Source organism: Pinus tabuliformis, chromosome 9 (assembly GCF_031772625.1).
Source record: "Pinus tabuliformis cultivar Carrire ecotype Pingquan chromosome 9, CPIR1, whole genome shotgun sequence".
Taxonomy (NCBI): Eukaryota; Viridiplantae; Streptophyta; class Pinopsida; order Pinales; family Pinaceae; genus Pinus; species Pinus tabuliformis.
Genome location: NC_142307.1, coordinates 1,845,301,372 through 1,845,319,418, shown reverse-complemented (window position 1 = coordinate 1,845,319,418; position 18,047 = coordinate 1,845,301,372). Strand labels below are relative to the sequence as shown.

Genomic DNA, 18,047 nt, shown 5'->3' with positions numbered 1-18,047 from the left:
TCGTGTGTTAGTTGTTAAAGTAGTTTTATTAGTCTCGTTTGGATGATTGATTCCCCTATTTCGTTTGTTAGTTGTTAAGGCAATTTCATTAGTTTCGTTTTGACTATTGATTCCCCTGTTTTGTTTGTTAGTGTTAAAGCAATTTCTTTAGTTTTGTTTGGACTATTGATTCCTCTGTCTCGTTTGATTAGTTGGTTGAATTTTCCACAGCTTAAATGCCTGATTGGATTTCAATAGCAGAGCATTGATTTTGAATAGGGTTACTCACCGTTTGGAGATTAATACGAGTGTAGGGTGATTTAGAGTACAGTTTCTCAGAGTTATTTGTTTGATTGCCATGTTTAAGTAGAATTAATGCTTGAAATCACTCTCATTACTATGATCAATTAAGGACCTGGATGTAGTCTGGATTGAGAATACAAAATCAAGTTGGTAAGTCAAGAGTGAAATAGAGTGTCCAGCGTAGTACTTAACTTCAAGATCTTTGGTGTGATGAGCTAGTAGAGTAACCAAATCATTGAGTACATACTACAGATTGATTGTTTAAGCTAGATTAGATTGCTATTACAAGTAGTGAATATTTATTTCTTTTGAGTATGGACTGTAGGAATTAGAACCAGAATTTGAGTGTTTTTATTGATTAAGTCTTGTGTGACTAGGTATTCATTCTCATCACTTGAAATTAGTGGTGAAGAGTCCAATAGCCTGTTAAGTTCAGATTTCAATCCTAGGTTAAGTGTGTAAAGATTTTTGAAGTCTTTAGATTAAATTTGATTGTTGGGTTTGCTTATGACAGCTAGATGTTTGATTTCCTTTAAGTTTGAAAGCATTAGTGTGTTTATTACCTCGCTGATCATTATAAGGAAATGTTAAAACTTTAATCTAGAACTGAACAAAGAAAGCGCAAGACAACTTGTGCTTACGAGCCCGGATTGACATATAAATATTAGGAGATTAATTCACCAATTTAATCTCTCAACAGGCACAGACCATCCATCACTTTCATTCATGAGTCAATCATGTCATTTCTTTCATCAAAAAGTGATCCATTAGTCCATATCTAGTTTTTCTTCATGCTATGCTGCCCTTCTTTATGCCATGTTTCCTTAAGGATCTTTCATCCTGCTAAATGGGCATCAGTTTTGGAAGACATCCACAGTTCTTCCGTTGGCAGCCATGCATAAGCCCATCCAGATATCATTTAAAAATAAGGAATGAACATTAAATCAAAATTACCTTTGTGATGGTCTTTCATCATGACATCTTTCTGTTTGCATCAACATCTAGTACACATATTGACACATCTCCAAAAGATATATATATTTTCAAGGGTCTATTCTTTTCCAGACTTCATCAGAGTCTTCATATCTTTCGTGGAGATATCATAGTCAAATCTTTCGGTTCTTGGATGTTGATTGCCTCTTCCATAGTTGCATATTTCATGATCTCTTCCTTTCTTTCTTCACACATTTCTTTTCCAAGAACTTTCAATCATAGTTCCTCCAATTTTGTCAACCACCTCATATTTCATATGAGGACATATTATGTTGATTTCATCTAGACAATGTGTGACCCATGCCTTCCTGCATCCTTTCAAAGGAGGAGATCCTTTCTTTTGATCATGCTCTCGAGATAGAGCATTTATTCATGTTACTTGCAACCCTGTGACATGATTCTAGTTTATCAAATGCAAGCATACATACCTCATTTTCTTTTATGTCATCTTAGACTATCTTCAACAACTTCCTTGATTGAAAGATCTTCAATTCCTTGATCTTCTTTACTTCTTTTGACATCATACCATCATCCCATGAATTCCCACAAGTTGGAATTCTTGATGAAACCCTTGCTTCCTTTTAAACGGTGAATCTTCCAATGAAGATTCCAATAGAGGATCTTGCATATCCTCATCCAGCAAATGTTTCCTTTTGACTAATATATGATGAGATTTATACTAGATGACCTTTTCCTTCTCCATAAGTACCACTTATGCTTCTCATGAGGTTACAAAGAGCTATATCCTTTCAAAGGTGATTGCCATATCTTTCATGCTTCTCTATGATGATTTCACGAGCTCTTGCTTTTAATGCTTCTATGATGCCATGATGCATCCCATCATGCTCCTTAGTGACTCATGATGGCCATATCTTACAACAGAAAACTTGAAAAACAGAAACTTGAAAAGAACTAGGTGAGGAAGACTATCTCAATCATAGTAGAGATCTTTTACTTCATCTTTCTTGGACTTCTTCTTTTCAGCGTCCTCCACTTCTACAGTGATATGGGCTTCTTCCCTACTTCCTTTGTTATTGTCCTTCTTGAGCTTAGGACAATCTCTCTTGTAATGCCCATATTCATGACATCCATAGCATTGAATCTTAGCATGCTTTTTTTTTTGAAGGACCAAATTTTCCAAACTTTCCTTTTCTCTTCGCCATAGCAACATATGCTTGATTTTTCTCACTTGATCCTACATCAGTTTTTGCCTTCAACCCGGTTTCTTCGATCTTACATAGTGACCATAGATCCTGGAATGGAGTAGCTTCTTTCTTCCCATATATGCTTGTAATAAAGTTACCCCATTCCTCTAGTAGTGCATTTAGTACTGCAATGGTCATCTCCTTGTCAGACATTATTTCACCCAAATCTTGAAGTTGATCCTTTATCTTAGATATCCTCATGAAGTATGAGGCTATCCCTTCTTCTTTTGATATCTTTAGCTTGTAGAGTTCTTGCCTTAGAGAGATAACTTCTCTTGTAGTGCTTACAGAAAACAACTCTACCAATTTGTCATATATTTCTTTTGAAGTGTTGAGTTTAGATACATATGGAACGAGGGGATCCTTGATGGATTCTGTGAGACTTCCCCTTTCATAAACTTTGCAAGTGCTTGAACATCTTCTTTCGATGGTTTGGTGTTTGAGCCTTCGACATGTTCCATTACCTCATTTTCAATGAGATTCAGATTTGTCCTCTTCTTCCATGCAAGATAGTTTGAAGCCCCAACCAATTTGTTTCTTTCCTTGCAAAACGACATTTTGATAGATTCAGATGTAGACAGAAATATACTTACTTGTGAAGATGCTTCTTCCACTTGTTTCCTCCTTGAATTTGATGATGATATAGATAATAAAGACCTTTTCCTTGATGAAGATAGTTCTCTTCAAGAATGATTCGTGACTTCACAAAGAGGGAGATCACTTTAGATCCTTTGATGGTGATGTCCTTGTTGATGATGATCAATGACTTCTTGATGATGTCCTGATGCTTCTTGGATGATCTTTTTCAATGGTAAGGACCTTGCTTCAATGAGAGGGAGATTGCCTTAGAACCTTTTGAAGATGATGCCAACGTCCTTAATCTTGCTTCTCTCGGATGAATAGCCTTCAATATGCTTTGATTTGTAGGTCTCTTCAATTTGAGTAGGGTCTTTGTGGTCTTTTGAGGATCCCAAGACTTCTTCTTCGATCTAGGGTTTTGACGCTTCTTTGTAGATCTTGACTTTTTCTTTGATATCCTTTGAGATTTGATCCTTGAGTGCTTGTGTGTCCTTTGATGAGATGTCCTTTCCTTGATTTGTCACCTTAGCTCTGATACCATGTTGAGGAATCTAGGGCGTTAGGATTAGGAGATTTCTCTATCAATGATCACTGCTTGTGAATGCTTTTTACTTCTTTAGATTAGGATCTTATTCGTTACTTCGATTATTATAGTGTTCTTCTTCATCAAACAACTACCATAGCATAAACAATAAAGAGACAAGAGACATAGAATGTAGGCGATCAGCCAGGGCCAAAACCTCTCCAACTTGAGAGGAAAACCCAAACGAATTCTTCTTCTTATAGAAACTTCAATTGATGAGTACCAAGACCAAGATCAAGACCCTTGACCTATTAACCTCTCCAAGATCAAGTCACAAGGATTCCTTGTTTATCCTCTTCTTCCTCGAGTCAACGATGGTCAACCTGCTTACTTCTCCCTCCTTCTCGGCTATCCTTCAGATTTCGGTTTCTTGGATCATACCTGCAAACTTGGCCTCTTCAAAAACCCTAGTTGCAGCATGTGAGATGGATCTTGATCAATTTTTTCCCTTGTTTCCCCTTGCTTGGATGGAGAGACTTCCTTCTGCAATTCGGCTTGTGAAATTGCTTATTTTTCTCATTGATTCGGCCTCTTGGACAGCAGTGATACCTTCGACCTTTTTCTGCAGCAGATGGTACTCCTTTCCTTCGCACATGTGGGGATATTTAGCCCTAAATAGACCCAAAAATAACTCAGCTTTCTTTCCTTCTTTCTTTGTTGGATGAGATGGATCTTCTTGTGATCTTCGCACCTTTTTCTTGCTTCAGATTGCTTCACCGAAATCTGTGCTAAGTGAGGTCGAGTTCACGCCATATATAGAGATCTTGTTCCTTGAAATATGCCTACTTGCGCCATGGGGTAGGCCGACTTGTCATTTTGGAAATATCTTCATCCCTTTTGAAGGCCGACATGAGGGAGAGCTTGTGACAAGGTCTTGGAGGGTTTGTGATACAAATGACTTCTCTTTTTACAATGTGTAACATGCCCAAATGGGTCTTCAATACATATCATTGACTCAATAGAATTTATGACTTGATGACTAATCCTAATAGCTCACAATGGGAGATTCAACTAAAATAAAATTCCTTGAGCATGAAACACATGACTCAAGCATTACAAAATAATTTTATTTCTTTTCTTAATTACATCAATTGCATAAAATCATGATTACACATGTGATTATGAAGACTGAACCTAGTTACACTGTTCAATAGTTCAACAAGGACAAGAGTACAAACCAAACCCATTTTTTTCACCGATTCCCCCCACTAATCCTTGCTCAGAAGTGTCCTTGATAAGTAAGTAAAAATACCCAACTACATAATCAAAGCCATACCTTTGGGGTTGGAAATCCCACCTTCAAACATATGATCATAACAGATAGGTGAGGGCACATAATGGCCGGCTCTGGTGGCAGAGATGCTAGCATATCGAGCTATCTGGTGGCTGCAAGGGGCTATTGGCTGCCGGCAGAAGACAATCTAGGAGAATTTCTCCTATGGGTGTCACCATTGTTGGTGGGTAACAGACATCACTTTGATTTTAACCAACAATTGGACAAAATCATGTTCTGATACCAATGTAATATCCCAATTATTAATTTTAACAATTTTCTCGGGACTTTACTTAAGAAAAATAGTCATAAATTTGATAAACAAATTTCACAGATTGAACCATAAATAAACGACAAACAAGGAAATATAAACTACAACTAAAGAATAGAGTATCAACCCATGCAACAAATCTCAATTTTATCTATATTAATATAAAAACCAATTTTACAAATCTGGAGGATCGTTGGGATGAGATCTGCCAACCGAATCTGGCATCAGCATATATCTCTTGCAACACTGGATCTGGCCTCCCAAAATAGAACTGCAACCAATAAGCGCTCTTGTGAATTCTGAATGAATCCACCAAGGGATGAGGTGGGTTTTCGTCCACACTTGTTGAATCACCCAAGGGTTTCTGTCCTGGGGCTATTGACGCTGAGAACTAGGTTCTCCAAACCTCACCAAAGACAAATGCACAAATCCAAGATGTTCCAAATGATCTCCTCCTCCTCCTTTTAAATGCTCGATAGATAGATTCCCATTCTTCTATAAGTATTTTATTTTGATTATTTTAATATTATTCTAGAAGCTCCCCCTTGACTTCATCTAAGTGAATTTTAATTTAATTTTATTTCACTTAATTCACTTTGGCCTTTTTTCCTTCAATTGATCATTTTCTCCTCTGTTTATTTAATTAAGTGATTAATTAAAGTCACTTTTAATTCAAGAAAATGGTAAATCTCCCACCATACTTTCTTTGGTCGCTGGAAGTTACTTCTCATCATCCCATCTTGTAGATCTTCTCGTTCCGGTTCCAACGAGCTATTACACTAAGGTGTTCCAATACAATGAGCTATTACCCTGTTTTATGAGAATTATCAAAATGCAACAAAACCAAAAGCAAGTTCTGCGTCACTGACCTTAGTCATGGAATATGCCAAGTGAATGCCGCTGGACCCCATAAAACTCCTCGAAACCCCTCTAGGATCCTTGATGATGTAATCCCGCTCCTATGGCTAGACCATCACATACCCTGGAAATCCATCCTAGTTGTACGATTTAGGAATCTAAAAATGGAGACATTATAGGAATGTGTCAAGACTGCTATTGCTTGTTCCTACTCATTTTTGTCATCATTATGTAGTAGCCTCAAATTGTTGTATCTCATCAATATTGTTATTGAAACTCTTCTCAAATAAGCTACTTACATCAAGGTTTTTAAAAAGGTAGATAATGTCATCTACAATCACTAAACACTAATTTTTCTGCAATGTAAAATAGATTTATTTGGCCTGTTACCAATTAACAAAGGTATGATGATTAATATTCCAGAGAGTAAGACTCATGACAACCCTAAACCTTGTAGGGAGAATATTTGCATGTGGTTGTGGGATTGGATGGTTTGGTGATTACAATTGTTTGGACATTAAACTTTATGCATGGGTATTTGGTACAATGTTGTTGTGAGGAAATGATAAAATTTTCGATGTTTTGTTTTTTCATATCCAAAAAACTATTCATGAAGAATATTCAGGCATAGTCACTTGAGGGATATTTAGAATGTAAACATAATATCTGTGAAAATTCTATCACTGCAACAACTGATTTATTTTACCTACTTATTTTCCAATAAGTTATTTACTAAAACCTTTCAGTCAACATTAAAATAAATTCTGCTGCAAACATCACACCATAATACAGAAACAAATACATGCACAAGATCAAACACATCAACACAGATATTTTGGACAATTGTCCCCGGAAAAACCCAATGATGGAAAACCAGTGCAGCAGAGGAGGATTTTATTAATCAGCTATTCTTAAGTACAACTTGTGCCAAACTGGCTTACCCAACAGAGATAAATGCTCCAGCACCCTCCCATAGACTCAGTGTCAAACTCGCTGGCCTCTGCGCAGCTCCTAGACCCTCTGCGTCAGCTCCTGCCTCTCTGCGTCAGCACTGGGCCTCTTTGCGTCACCCACATAGGCCCTCCAGTGACTGCGCAATCCTGCAGCCTCTGTGTCTGCCTGAGAGGCTCTGCGTCTGCCTCTTTAATCTCTGCACTGATCTTTTGGTGTTGTTCCTGCCTCTCTGTTCCGTACTCACTACCTCTTACTGCAATCCAAACCACTAGTTTGAATTTCTCAGCAAACCCCACTCCAGAACTCGAACTGACTGGTCTCCCTCAGTGTATTCTCCAACTGACCCTCAATCCTCTTCTTATACTTTTCCTGTTGGTCCTTCAGTGGCCGAGATTACATCTCTAATCAACGGCTAAGATTTGATTTGGCTTGATCCATGTCTATTGGAACCTTCTAACCCAGTTTTATATTAATACCCATTAATATTTTATTTTTCCTAAGTTTAGACTTAGGAACTCCATTAAAAATATTAATTATTTTAATATCTCCTAAACCAGGTAGGATCTGCCCAAACCATTTCTGGGTCTTGGAGATCTCATGTGCTTTAGCCTCTCCACCAATTTTCATGGCTAGAGCACATCCGATGCTACCCAAATCAACACTCCCTCTTAGCGAGGATACTGCTCTAGTAATACTCCACACTGAGCATCACTCTGATTATATGGCACCGGTACTTGTTCTGATGTTAGGCCTCCCCGCCCAACATCCTCTGCACTGTGGCATCCTGTACTGCTGCCCATGGCTTTGCCACTGCCATTGCTGCATCCATACGACAACTCCCTCTGCATCCGTGCTACTGCTGGTCCTTTCTCCCAACACTGCATCTGCACTGTAGCTCCCTCTGCATCTGTGCTGCTGCTGGTCCTTCTTCCCAGCACTGCATTTGCACTGCAACCTCTTCTCATCATGCTGCATCGTGCTACTGCTGACTGCTATTGCACTGCAACATCATACCCATTTCTGCTACTGAAATGGACCTTATATCATCCCCATCTTCTCCCTAAAATAATCAAACTTTGTTCTTCCAAGGGCCTTGGTAAGGATGTCTGCCACCTGTTCTCCTGTAGGAGTGTAGCTCAACTATACAACTCCTCGTTGGACACAGTCTCTGACAAAGTGACACCGAATATCAATATGCTTTGACCGATCATGAAATACTAGATTCTCAGAGAGCTTGATGCAACTCTGATTATCACACATGATCCTGGTCGCCTCCATCTTTCTTCTAAATAGGTTCACAAGTAGTTTTCTAAGCCATATGGCCTCACACGAAGCTGTGCTTGCAGCCATATATTCTGCCTCAGCTGAGCTCAGAGCTATGAATTTCTGTTTCCTACTGCACCAGGAGGTCATTCCCGATCCAATGTTGAAATAGTACCTAGAGGTACTTTTCCGATCCACTGAACTTCCAACCCAATCTGCATTAGTAAATCCACTCAATCTGATATCCTTACTCCTAGTGTACAAGAGTTCATAATCGACTGTTCCTTGTATATATATGAGAACATGTTTGGCTGTTGCCCAATGCGCCCTCTTTGGTTCCACCATGAATTGACTGAGGGTGTTGACAGCATAACAAATGTCTGGCCTAGTATTGACCAGATACATCAGGGACCCTATGAGCTGCCTGTATAAGGTGGGATCAACATCCTTCTCTTTTGATGCATCAATTTTCTTCTAGTTGGTGATCATTGGAGTAGCCATGGGTCTACAATCCTGCATCCTGAATCTCTTCAGAATTTATGTAGCATATCTCCCTTGTGCAAGGAAGATCTCTCCCTTTGCTGCCAAACTTCCAACTCCAGGAAATAATGCATTTGTCCCAAATCCTTCATGTCAAATTCTGTGGTTAGATTCTTCTTGCAGTCCCCGATGAGCCTGGATGATCCTGTCAGGAAGAGATCATCCACATATAATACTAGGATTAGAGGCTCATTCTCTACAACCAGGTAGTAGAGATTTGGATCTGTGTCACTCTTGAGAAATCCCATCTTCTGCAAGTAGCCATCAATTCGACCATACCATGCTCTAGGTGCCTGTTTCAACCCATATAAGGTTTTCTTCAATCTGCATACATGAGACTTCTTCTCATGTGTCTCAAAGCATTCTGGATGTTCAATGTATACCTCCTCTTCTATCACCGTGTTCAGGAATGCCATTTTGACATCCATCTGATGAATCTCCCATCCCATTTGTGCTGCAAGAAATATCACGGTTCTAATAGATGTCTACCTGGCTACTGGGGCGAAGGTCTCTTCGTAGTCAATTCCTTCCTTCTGAGCATACCCCTTAGCCACAAACCTGGCTTTTTATTTTTCCACACTGCTGTCTGCAATGTATTTAATCTTGTAGATCCATCTTGAACCTACCACTGATCTGTCATGAGGCCTCGACACTACCTCCCAAACATCATTCACCATTATGGAAGTGTATTCCTCTACCATCGCGTCTAACCAAACCTAATGTTCAGCAGCCTCTTGAAAACTGGCAGGCTCTCCATCCTGAGCTACTAATGCTTGATATCTATCCAGCTGTTTTCACTCCCTTTTATTGTTTCTTGGTGCACTGATGAAATCCTTTGCATCTCACAGAATCTGACGATGTTCCCTGCTCGTTCTTCCTCCGGTAGCACGCGCTTCTGTTAGCTCCTCCTCCTCCTGTGATTCTTCTTGATCTGAGGAAGAATTCTTTACTTCCGTTGGTTGAAGTGGTTTGACCAACAACTCATATTTTGACTGCTCCTCAGAAGGCATTTCTCGAGATTTTTTGAAGGCCCTATCCTCTATGAACTTCACATCTCGTCGAACTACTACCTTCCTGCTCCATGGAAGATAGATTCTATATGCTTTAGCGTTCTCAGTATATCCCACTAGATATCCTTTCTCTGCATTTTGATCTAGCTTCTTCCTCTTTTCCTCAGGTATGCGGCAATATGCTAAGCTCCCAAATATCCTGAAATGACTGACTTCAGGTGTCTTCCCTGTGAAGACTTTCTCTGGAGTAATCTTGCCCAATGCCTAATGAGGAGTTCTATTCTGAACACAGACTGTCGTGTTCCATGATTCTGCCCACAAGAATTTTGGCATATCCTAATCATACATCATGGCCCTAGCTGCTTCCACGATAGTCCTGTTCTTTCTTTCTGCTACTCCATTCTGATCCGGATTGTAAGGAGCTGTCCACTCTATTCTGATGCCCTCCTCAATGCAAAAATCAATGAAGTCCTTATCGACATACTCTCCACCATTATCTGAGCGCAAAACTCTTATTTTCTTCCCTGTCAGGTTCTCCACCAAAGCCTTGAACTCTTTGAATCGACGGAAAACCTCGTCCTTGGTTTTCAGAAAATAAATCCAAGTTTTCCTCGAGTGGTCATCAATGAAGGTGATGAAGTACTCGGGACCACTAAGAGCTTTAGTGGACATAGGTCCGCATATATCTGAGTGTATCAATCCTAGTACACTCTTGGCCCTGTTTTTACTTCTAGGAAATGTCGCTTTGGCATACTTTCCTAGCGCACATCCTTTGCATACATCATCTCGTTCTGTACTAAGATCTGGAACTCCTGTTACAGTTTTCCCGAGAATTCTTAGAGCCCCATGGTGCAAATGTCCCATTTTTTTGTGCCATAGTTCGTTCAAATCCTTGTCTCCATGATTGCCTATCAGTGCCATTGGTGATTCTAGTTGTAATATGTACAACCTGTTACTTCTGCTCCCGATCTGCACTTTCTTTTTCCATCTCGGGTGTTTGACGTATACTTTCTCCTTGATGAAGAAAACGTCATAGCCCTTGCCTTGAAGTTGCGATACAGAAAGTAAGTTCATCCCCAGTCCTGGTACATGCAGCACGTTGGTAGCACGGAACCGCTCTTCCGTTTCTGTTTGAAAAACTATGGTACCCTTCCCTATTGGAGTACACTTTGCCTTATTCCCCATGGTGATCTGAAAAGTCATCCTTTCCTCCTGATAATCTGAGAAACATTCCCGGATTCCCGTCATATGCCTAGAGGCTCCACTGTCTATATACCATACCTCTGATGATACAGAGCTTGTCACACAAGCAACTTCTTCTTCTAATCTGGAAGCCAACATAGAGAAATTGAAATTACTGTCTCTTGTGCAATTTTCTGAAAATCTGTGCGAGTCTCCTGACGTAGATGCCTCTGCATCATGGTCTTGAACCATAATTGATTTTACCTTCCTGTCTCTGATTACTTCCTCTGATACCATGTGAAAATTCTATCATTACAACAACTAATTTATTTTGCCTACTTATTTTCCAATAAGTTATTTACTAAAAACCTTCAGTAAACATTAAAATAAATTATGTTGTAGACATCACATCATAATACAGAAACAAATACATGCACAAGAATCAAACACATCAACACAAATATTTTGGACAATTGTCCCTGAAAAAACCCAATGCGGGAAAACCAGTGCAACAGAGGAGGATTTTATTAATCAGCTATTCATCGTCAGACTCGCTGGCCTCTGTAGCTCCCAGACCCTCTGTGTCAGCGCCTGCCTCTCTGCGTCACCCATGCAGGCCCTCCAGTCACTGCGTAGTCCTATAGCCTCTGCATCTGCCTGAGAGGCTCTACGTCTGCCTCTCTAATATCTGCGCTGATATTTTGGTGTTGTTCCTGCCTCTTTTTTCTGTACACTCTACCACTTGCTGTAATCCAGACTACTAGTTCGAATTTCTCAGCAAACCCCGCTCTAGAAATCGAACTGACTTGTCTCCCTTAGTGTATTCTCCAACTGACCCTCAAGCCTCTTCTTATACTTTTCCTGTTGGTCCTCCAACAGCCGAGATTACATCTCTAATCAACGGCTAAGATTAGATTTGGTTTGATCCATGTCTTTTGGAACCTTCTGACCTAGTTTTATATTAATACCCATTAATATTTTATTTTTCCTAAGTTTAGACTTAGGAACTCCAATATCTCCTAAATCGGGTAGGATCTGCCCAAACCATTTATGGGTCGTGGAGACCTCGTGTTTTAGCCTCTCTACCATTTTTCATGGCTAGAGCACATTTGATGCTACCCCAAATCAACAATATCCAGTTATTTTATGTTGAGAATATGATTTATTGAACACCAAGATAGTAGAAGTGAAACATAAACTTGCTAAAAATTTCACAAGGAAATTGTTCAGGAATCTGTGTGAGGGAGGGGGATCTACCATAAAAAATATTATTTATTTCTATGTTGTTATGTAATATATACATATGTTTTCTCATTCAATTATAGATATTATTTACTTGTGCGTTATGTAGAATTCACAAGGTATTGATTAGGTTCTCCACTTGAGCTTCAAAGTTGGTGTTCTACCTTTGATGATAAGAAATAGATTATTATTAATGTCCACAAATGATCAACAAGTGTCCATAAATCTTGAACATTTTAGATTCTTGATCTTGTAAAGAGTTAAAACAAGAAATGGAAAGTATAAATTTTAGGTCTTTCATTATATGGACATTGAAATTATTCTATACTTGTGAAGTAATCTCTTCTCTTTTCAAGGTTGTACTCTTTACCTTAGTTTCAACTAAGATTCTTGTACTTCATTGACAAACTACATTCTCTGATTATGTGCATTGCCTTTCTATTATAGTGTGTGGTATGGGAAAGATCGGCCTCGTTGGCTTGGCATGATTCCTTATGACTATCCAAAGTATCTTGATGGAGAGGCACCTGGTGATTATGGCTTTGACATAGCAGGACTAAGCAAGGACCCAATGGATTTCAATAAAAATTTCAAGTAAGTTGTATGATTCCTTTTAATCTACATAGGTTAATAACTACATCAATAGACAAGGATGAAAAGTCTTCTCTTTTTAAAAGCTTACTGCTTTATTCTCCCAATTCTTAATTAATTAATAATTACCATCTTAATGATTTCAACATCAGGGTACTATTGAAAGGCTTTTAGTTTTGTTGCCTAAAAAGTTATTTCCTTGTGCAATGTTTGATATATATTTTTTATTTAGCTATTATGAATTGTAGTCAGTTATAATAATATAACAAGCAATAGTGTTGGGAATGCATCTAACACACCTCTAATTTCCAAGTAGATCTATGCAGACACAATTTTAAATATCACTTAAGTCATTATAGAGAAGGTTTTATCTTAAATTTTGTTATCGAGAGACATGTCCCCAAGGGTAGGACATGTTGGCCTCAAAATCTAACAGGCCTTGTGAGAAGTCTCACAAGGCAAAGGCAACGATATGGGAGATTGCCACTGTCACCTCAACAATCTTCCTCCTGCTCTTTAGTAGAATTGCACCACAAGAGAGGCTTCCCATGGATCACCTAAAGGTATTCTATATTATATGGCTCAAGGTGATATAGATACAGGATAGGTGAATACATTGTTTAATGGATGAATGCGCAATTAATTTTGTAATGGAGATGCGTATCCTACACCAATCCTAGGGATGACGCATATGACCTAGTGTTTCAAGGTTTATAGCTATAAAGATATTTCTAGGCATACATGCATCAAAGAAAGGATTTACAAAAGATGTCATCAACAAAGGAGAAAGGAAAATCCTCAAAATAAGACCTAAGTTGAAGCCCTACCTAGGGTTATGGTTTCTGCACAAATTACTTAGAGAATGATGATATCAACCCTTCTAAAGTAGATTTAACCATGCAAAACGCTAGATTTTGAGTTAAATGGATAAAAAAGGTTAAGATCAAGGCCTATTACTTCCAACGCTCATCTAGATATGCCCTAATTGAATTCAACCCTATAAATTTTCCCTAACGACTTGCCTTGGTAAGCTTTAGAAAGTAAAAGAAAGAATATTTTTTTCCATTTTCAAGATTTTTGACCAATGGCAAGGATGCCAAGGCCTATTCCTACTTGGGTGATGGAGTCCTTAGGGCTAGTTTAGGAGATAATGGATAGGTGCTTGGAGTAATGGGGAATACGTCTTGTTTTCATTTGTACAAAACCTAGCTACCATTTTGTGCAGGGGAAAATTAAATAGGGAAAGCTGTCTAGAAGGTCCCCTATGGATTTCAAGGAAGATAAATTTAACACGTAATAATCAACCAAGATTTTCCATAAATATTATGCATTTAGACATGGAACAAGGAAAACCCTAGTAATAATTTATTTCATAAAAAACAATACAAATCTGCAATAAAACTTACAATTCTTCCATTAAATAGCCTTCTTTCAATTCCAAAAATACATCTCCAAACAAAAATCATTCTCATATAGCAATAGCACCATAAATATCACATCTCCACAAGTAGTGAGTTTACACGAAGCTAAGTTGAGCTATCTAAAGGAGCCAAAATCCAAGAGTGATGATGAAAGAATACAAATGAGTGATCCTCTATCTATATGAGGTCAATCACGCATAATAGTTAGTCTAAAATTCCTATGACGAGTTTGATTTTAAGTGTAAATGAATAAGATCGGTTACAAGCCAACTTAATAGCTCAACATAACAAAAATAAGCCACAAGATCCCACACTTGTGGGTCAAAACACTCCTCTAGCATGACATAATGCCCTTTTTTGGGCAATAAATGCTCCGAAAATGCATGGAATGGCTAAGATGGATGTCCAATCATAATAATCAACTCAATGCTTGAGGGAAAAGCCCTTAAGTCATACCTCAAAATGCCTCTATGTGTCAAAACCTTGTTCTGGGTGCGCTATGTGATCTCCAAGGTGGCTATGTGGAACACTTTGTTTTGAGCATTGGGGGTCCAAGTGGTAGCATAAGCCCTTCCTTGTCATCCCGGGGATGACCAACATCATCTGGTCTTCGGATCAAGCCATGCTTGTCAAACATTGTCAAGGTCATCCATGGAGCATGCTAAGTTTGTTGGGTACATGATAAAGAATCTCCAATACTTAGCAAAGTGAGCTCAACTTTTTAGCATCTAGGGGTGCTTTGAGGTGTCAACCAACTGCTGGGATCATCAAAGTACCCAACACTCTGCTATAGAGGGGCAACGATGCATTTGCAAGGTCACCACTACTCTCTAAAGTATAGTATGACTTGGACATCATGTGGAGTGAAGGCATGCAATGTGTGCCCTCAAGGCCTCTGTTGCTTTGTGAAGGACCACTTGGCAAAACCATCTCAAACTCAAGTGAAATTTACTATTTATTAGAGACAATTACCGTAGATGCATCATAGTGGACCTTGCCTAATTGTCAAGGGTTTAATAAGACTTCAAATTGGGATCTCTTTTAAATATCTAACTATACCAAGTCTCATGAAAGTGTTCCCTACCTTGTTGGGGATGGATAGATGGTTAAATCTATTAGGTGCTTCTGACTCCTAAAGGAGGGTGACATGTCCAAGGTCGATCCTTCAATCCATAGGTGTTTGTGATATGGTGGCAATGGAGGGGAAATGCTTCATGACTAGGTGCCATGGTCATGGGACCAGCCGATGAAGGTCCATCATCTTGAGTGTATAGATGTATGGAGGGAGCAATCGTGGAGGCATGAGTTACCCCTTGGCTTGCTTTTTCCACCCCTTTGGTGTGCCTTTTACTTCTTTTTGGTAATGCTTTGATAAGGAGGATAACTTAGGTGTCCAAGCTTTCTTTTAATGATGTAGCATTAATTTACCCCTTAATGATGAGTTAACTTCTCGCTCATCAGGGTTGGGACATGCAAGGGTTCTTGTTGATTTGGGGTAGCATTGGATGTGTTCTAGCCATGAAAATTGGTGGATAGGCTAAAGCACATGAGATCTCCAATACCTAGAAATGGTTTGGGTAGAATATAACCAGTTTGGGAGATATTAAAATAATTAATATTTTTAATGAAGTCTCTAAGTCTAAACTTAAGGAAAATAAAATATTAATGTGAATTAATATAAAACTGAGTTACAATGGTCCAAAAGTCATGGATCACGCCAGATCTAATCTTAGCCGTTTATAGGGAACTTAATCTCGACCGTTGAATTGTCAACGAGAAAAGTATAAGAGGACGCTTGAGGGTCACTTGGAGAACACACCGAGTTGATCAAGAATTCGATTTTCTGGGGCAGGGCTTGCTGAGGAAATTGAAGGAGTGATCAGAGTTGCAGCTGAGGCGTAGTGTATGCAGTAGCAAAGAGGCAGAGATAAAGTCGGGAGAGAGTTGACGCAGAGCCAGCTAGAGGCCACGCAGAAGCAGCCAGAGGCCACGCAGAGGTAGCTAGGAGTTGCGCAGAGCTTGAGGAGGGCTAGCGTGGGAGACACAGAGGCTCCAGAGGTTGACACATAGCCCAGAGAGGCTGACGCTGGGCCAGAGAGGTTGACGCTGGGCCAGAGAGGCTGACGCTGGGCCAGAGAGGTTGACGCTGGGCCAGAGAGGCTGACGCTGGGTAGACGCTGAGCCATATAGGTTGACGCAGACCCTAGAGGTTGACGCTGAGAAATTTCGTGGGGCAGATTGGGGCTGATATCTATCTCCGACTGAGAGGTACTACTGTCGAGGGCATTCTCTGTCTGGTGAGCCATTTCTGGCACCCAGATTGTATTCTGAAACTGCTTAGTAATAAAACCCTCAGATCGCTGCATTGGTTTTCCTGCATTGGGTTTTTCCAGGGACATTAGCCCAAAAATAATGGTGTCACTTGTGTGCTTGTTTTTCCTTCAGTTGATCTGTATGTGTTGAGACTATACTTGTATTTATTTTTAATATTTACATGGTAAATAACTTGTTAATTAACAGAACAAGTAGGAAGAAATAAATCAGAAAGTACAAGAAGGATTTCTAACAATTAGACTTAGAAATTCCAACATGGTATCAGAGCGTGGTTGCAGATCACAGGATAACTGAGGGCATCAGCCGAGTAGAGCAGCAGCAACAGAAACAATTGTCCCGAGTGACAGAAGCTATTCCTAGCGGAAAAGCAACAAGGGGTGATGCAGTGCCTGTGTCATCAGTTCGAGCCGGGAAGAGGATCAACGCAGTGGCAGAGAGGAGCAGACCTGACCTACACAGTGCCCGGTCATCTTTCGCAGTCAGGAAGGATTGACGCCTGTGGCCAGGAGGTGCGGATTTTGCTGGTGTCGGGATTGCGCAGAGCCTAGAGGCTCTAACCTTCAGTTTGCTGGGGCATAGGAGGCTGTGGGTAAGTTGTGGAGTGAAACTGCTGGGGTATTGTGGTCAGAATAGTACCTAATAGGGCAAGACCAAGGAGGAGTGAGTTGCTGTCGAGGATTTCTAGCCAAGAAATATGGATTAGTGGTGCAGCTGCACTAACGATCGGAGTGGGGGCATCTCGACATTACAGAGGGGTTTCTAGGAGGGAAATCGAGGCTTAGAGGGAGTCACACCGAGAACTTCCAAGAGGGAAGTAGAAAGACTTGGAAGAGTCGAAAGAGGAGCAACGAAATGGCAGTGAATGGGGTAAGAGATCAGGACAAACGGGACGGAGCCTCAAACATTATAGTCTAGAAGGCCAGGATCTTGTCCGTTCTAGATAGGAATTGTCTCAAGCACTTCGCCTTGAACACGATAGCAATCCCAGTTGACTCAACTGAGAACAAAAAGTACGAGGAGGCAATGGCGAGGACCAAGAGCATCATCCTTGACAAGGTCAAGGACCATGTAGTACCACATATTGCTAAAAAGGACACGACAAATGCGATGTGAGAGGCCTTGACGAAATTGTATCAGTATACTTCCGTGCAGAGGAAGATGCTACTAGAAAATCAGCTGCTGTCATACTAGATGCAGAAGGGAGGACAGATAAACACCTTCCTCGGCCGATTGAAGGAGATCCAAGTTCAACTGACTTCATAGGGGCCACGCTGGATGAGGAGATGTTGGTGAGGACCGCATTGAATGTAGTCTCAGAGGATTGGGAGGTATTTGTCCAGAGCATACTGGGCAGGTCGACCCTTCCAGATTGGGAGGAACTGTGGGCAGCTCTTCGTCAAGAAGAGATTAGAAGGCTAACCAAGGCGGGAAGCAGCGACAAGAGGATCAGAATCAAGGAGGAAGAG

At 40.0% G+C, this 18,047-nt stretch overlaps 1 protein-coding gene across 6 annotated transcripts in view; it reads left to right on the top strand.

Moving 5' to 3' along the window:
• LOC149156206 (Chlorophyll A-B binding family protein) overlaps positions 1-18,047 on the top strand; it is a 501,816-nt gene that overhangs the window by 150,432 nt on the left and 333,337 nt on the right. For 5 of the 6 annotated variants that reach the window (XM_089437985.1, XM_089437984.1, XM_089437989.1 and 2 more), the window contains exon 3: positions 12,683-12,829. The exons of the other annotated variant lie outside the window; for it this stretch is intronic. In XM_089437985.1, the coding sequence (XP_089294111.1) occupies positions 12,683-12,829 (147 nt within the window). The remainder of the gene's footprint in view (positions 1-12,682; positions 12,830-18,047) is intronic. 6 annotated transcript variants of the gene reach the window in all.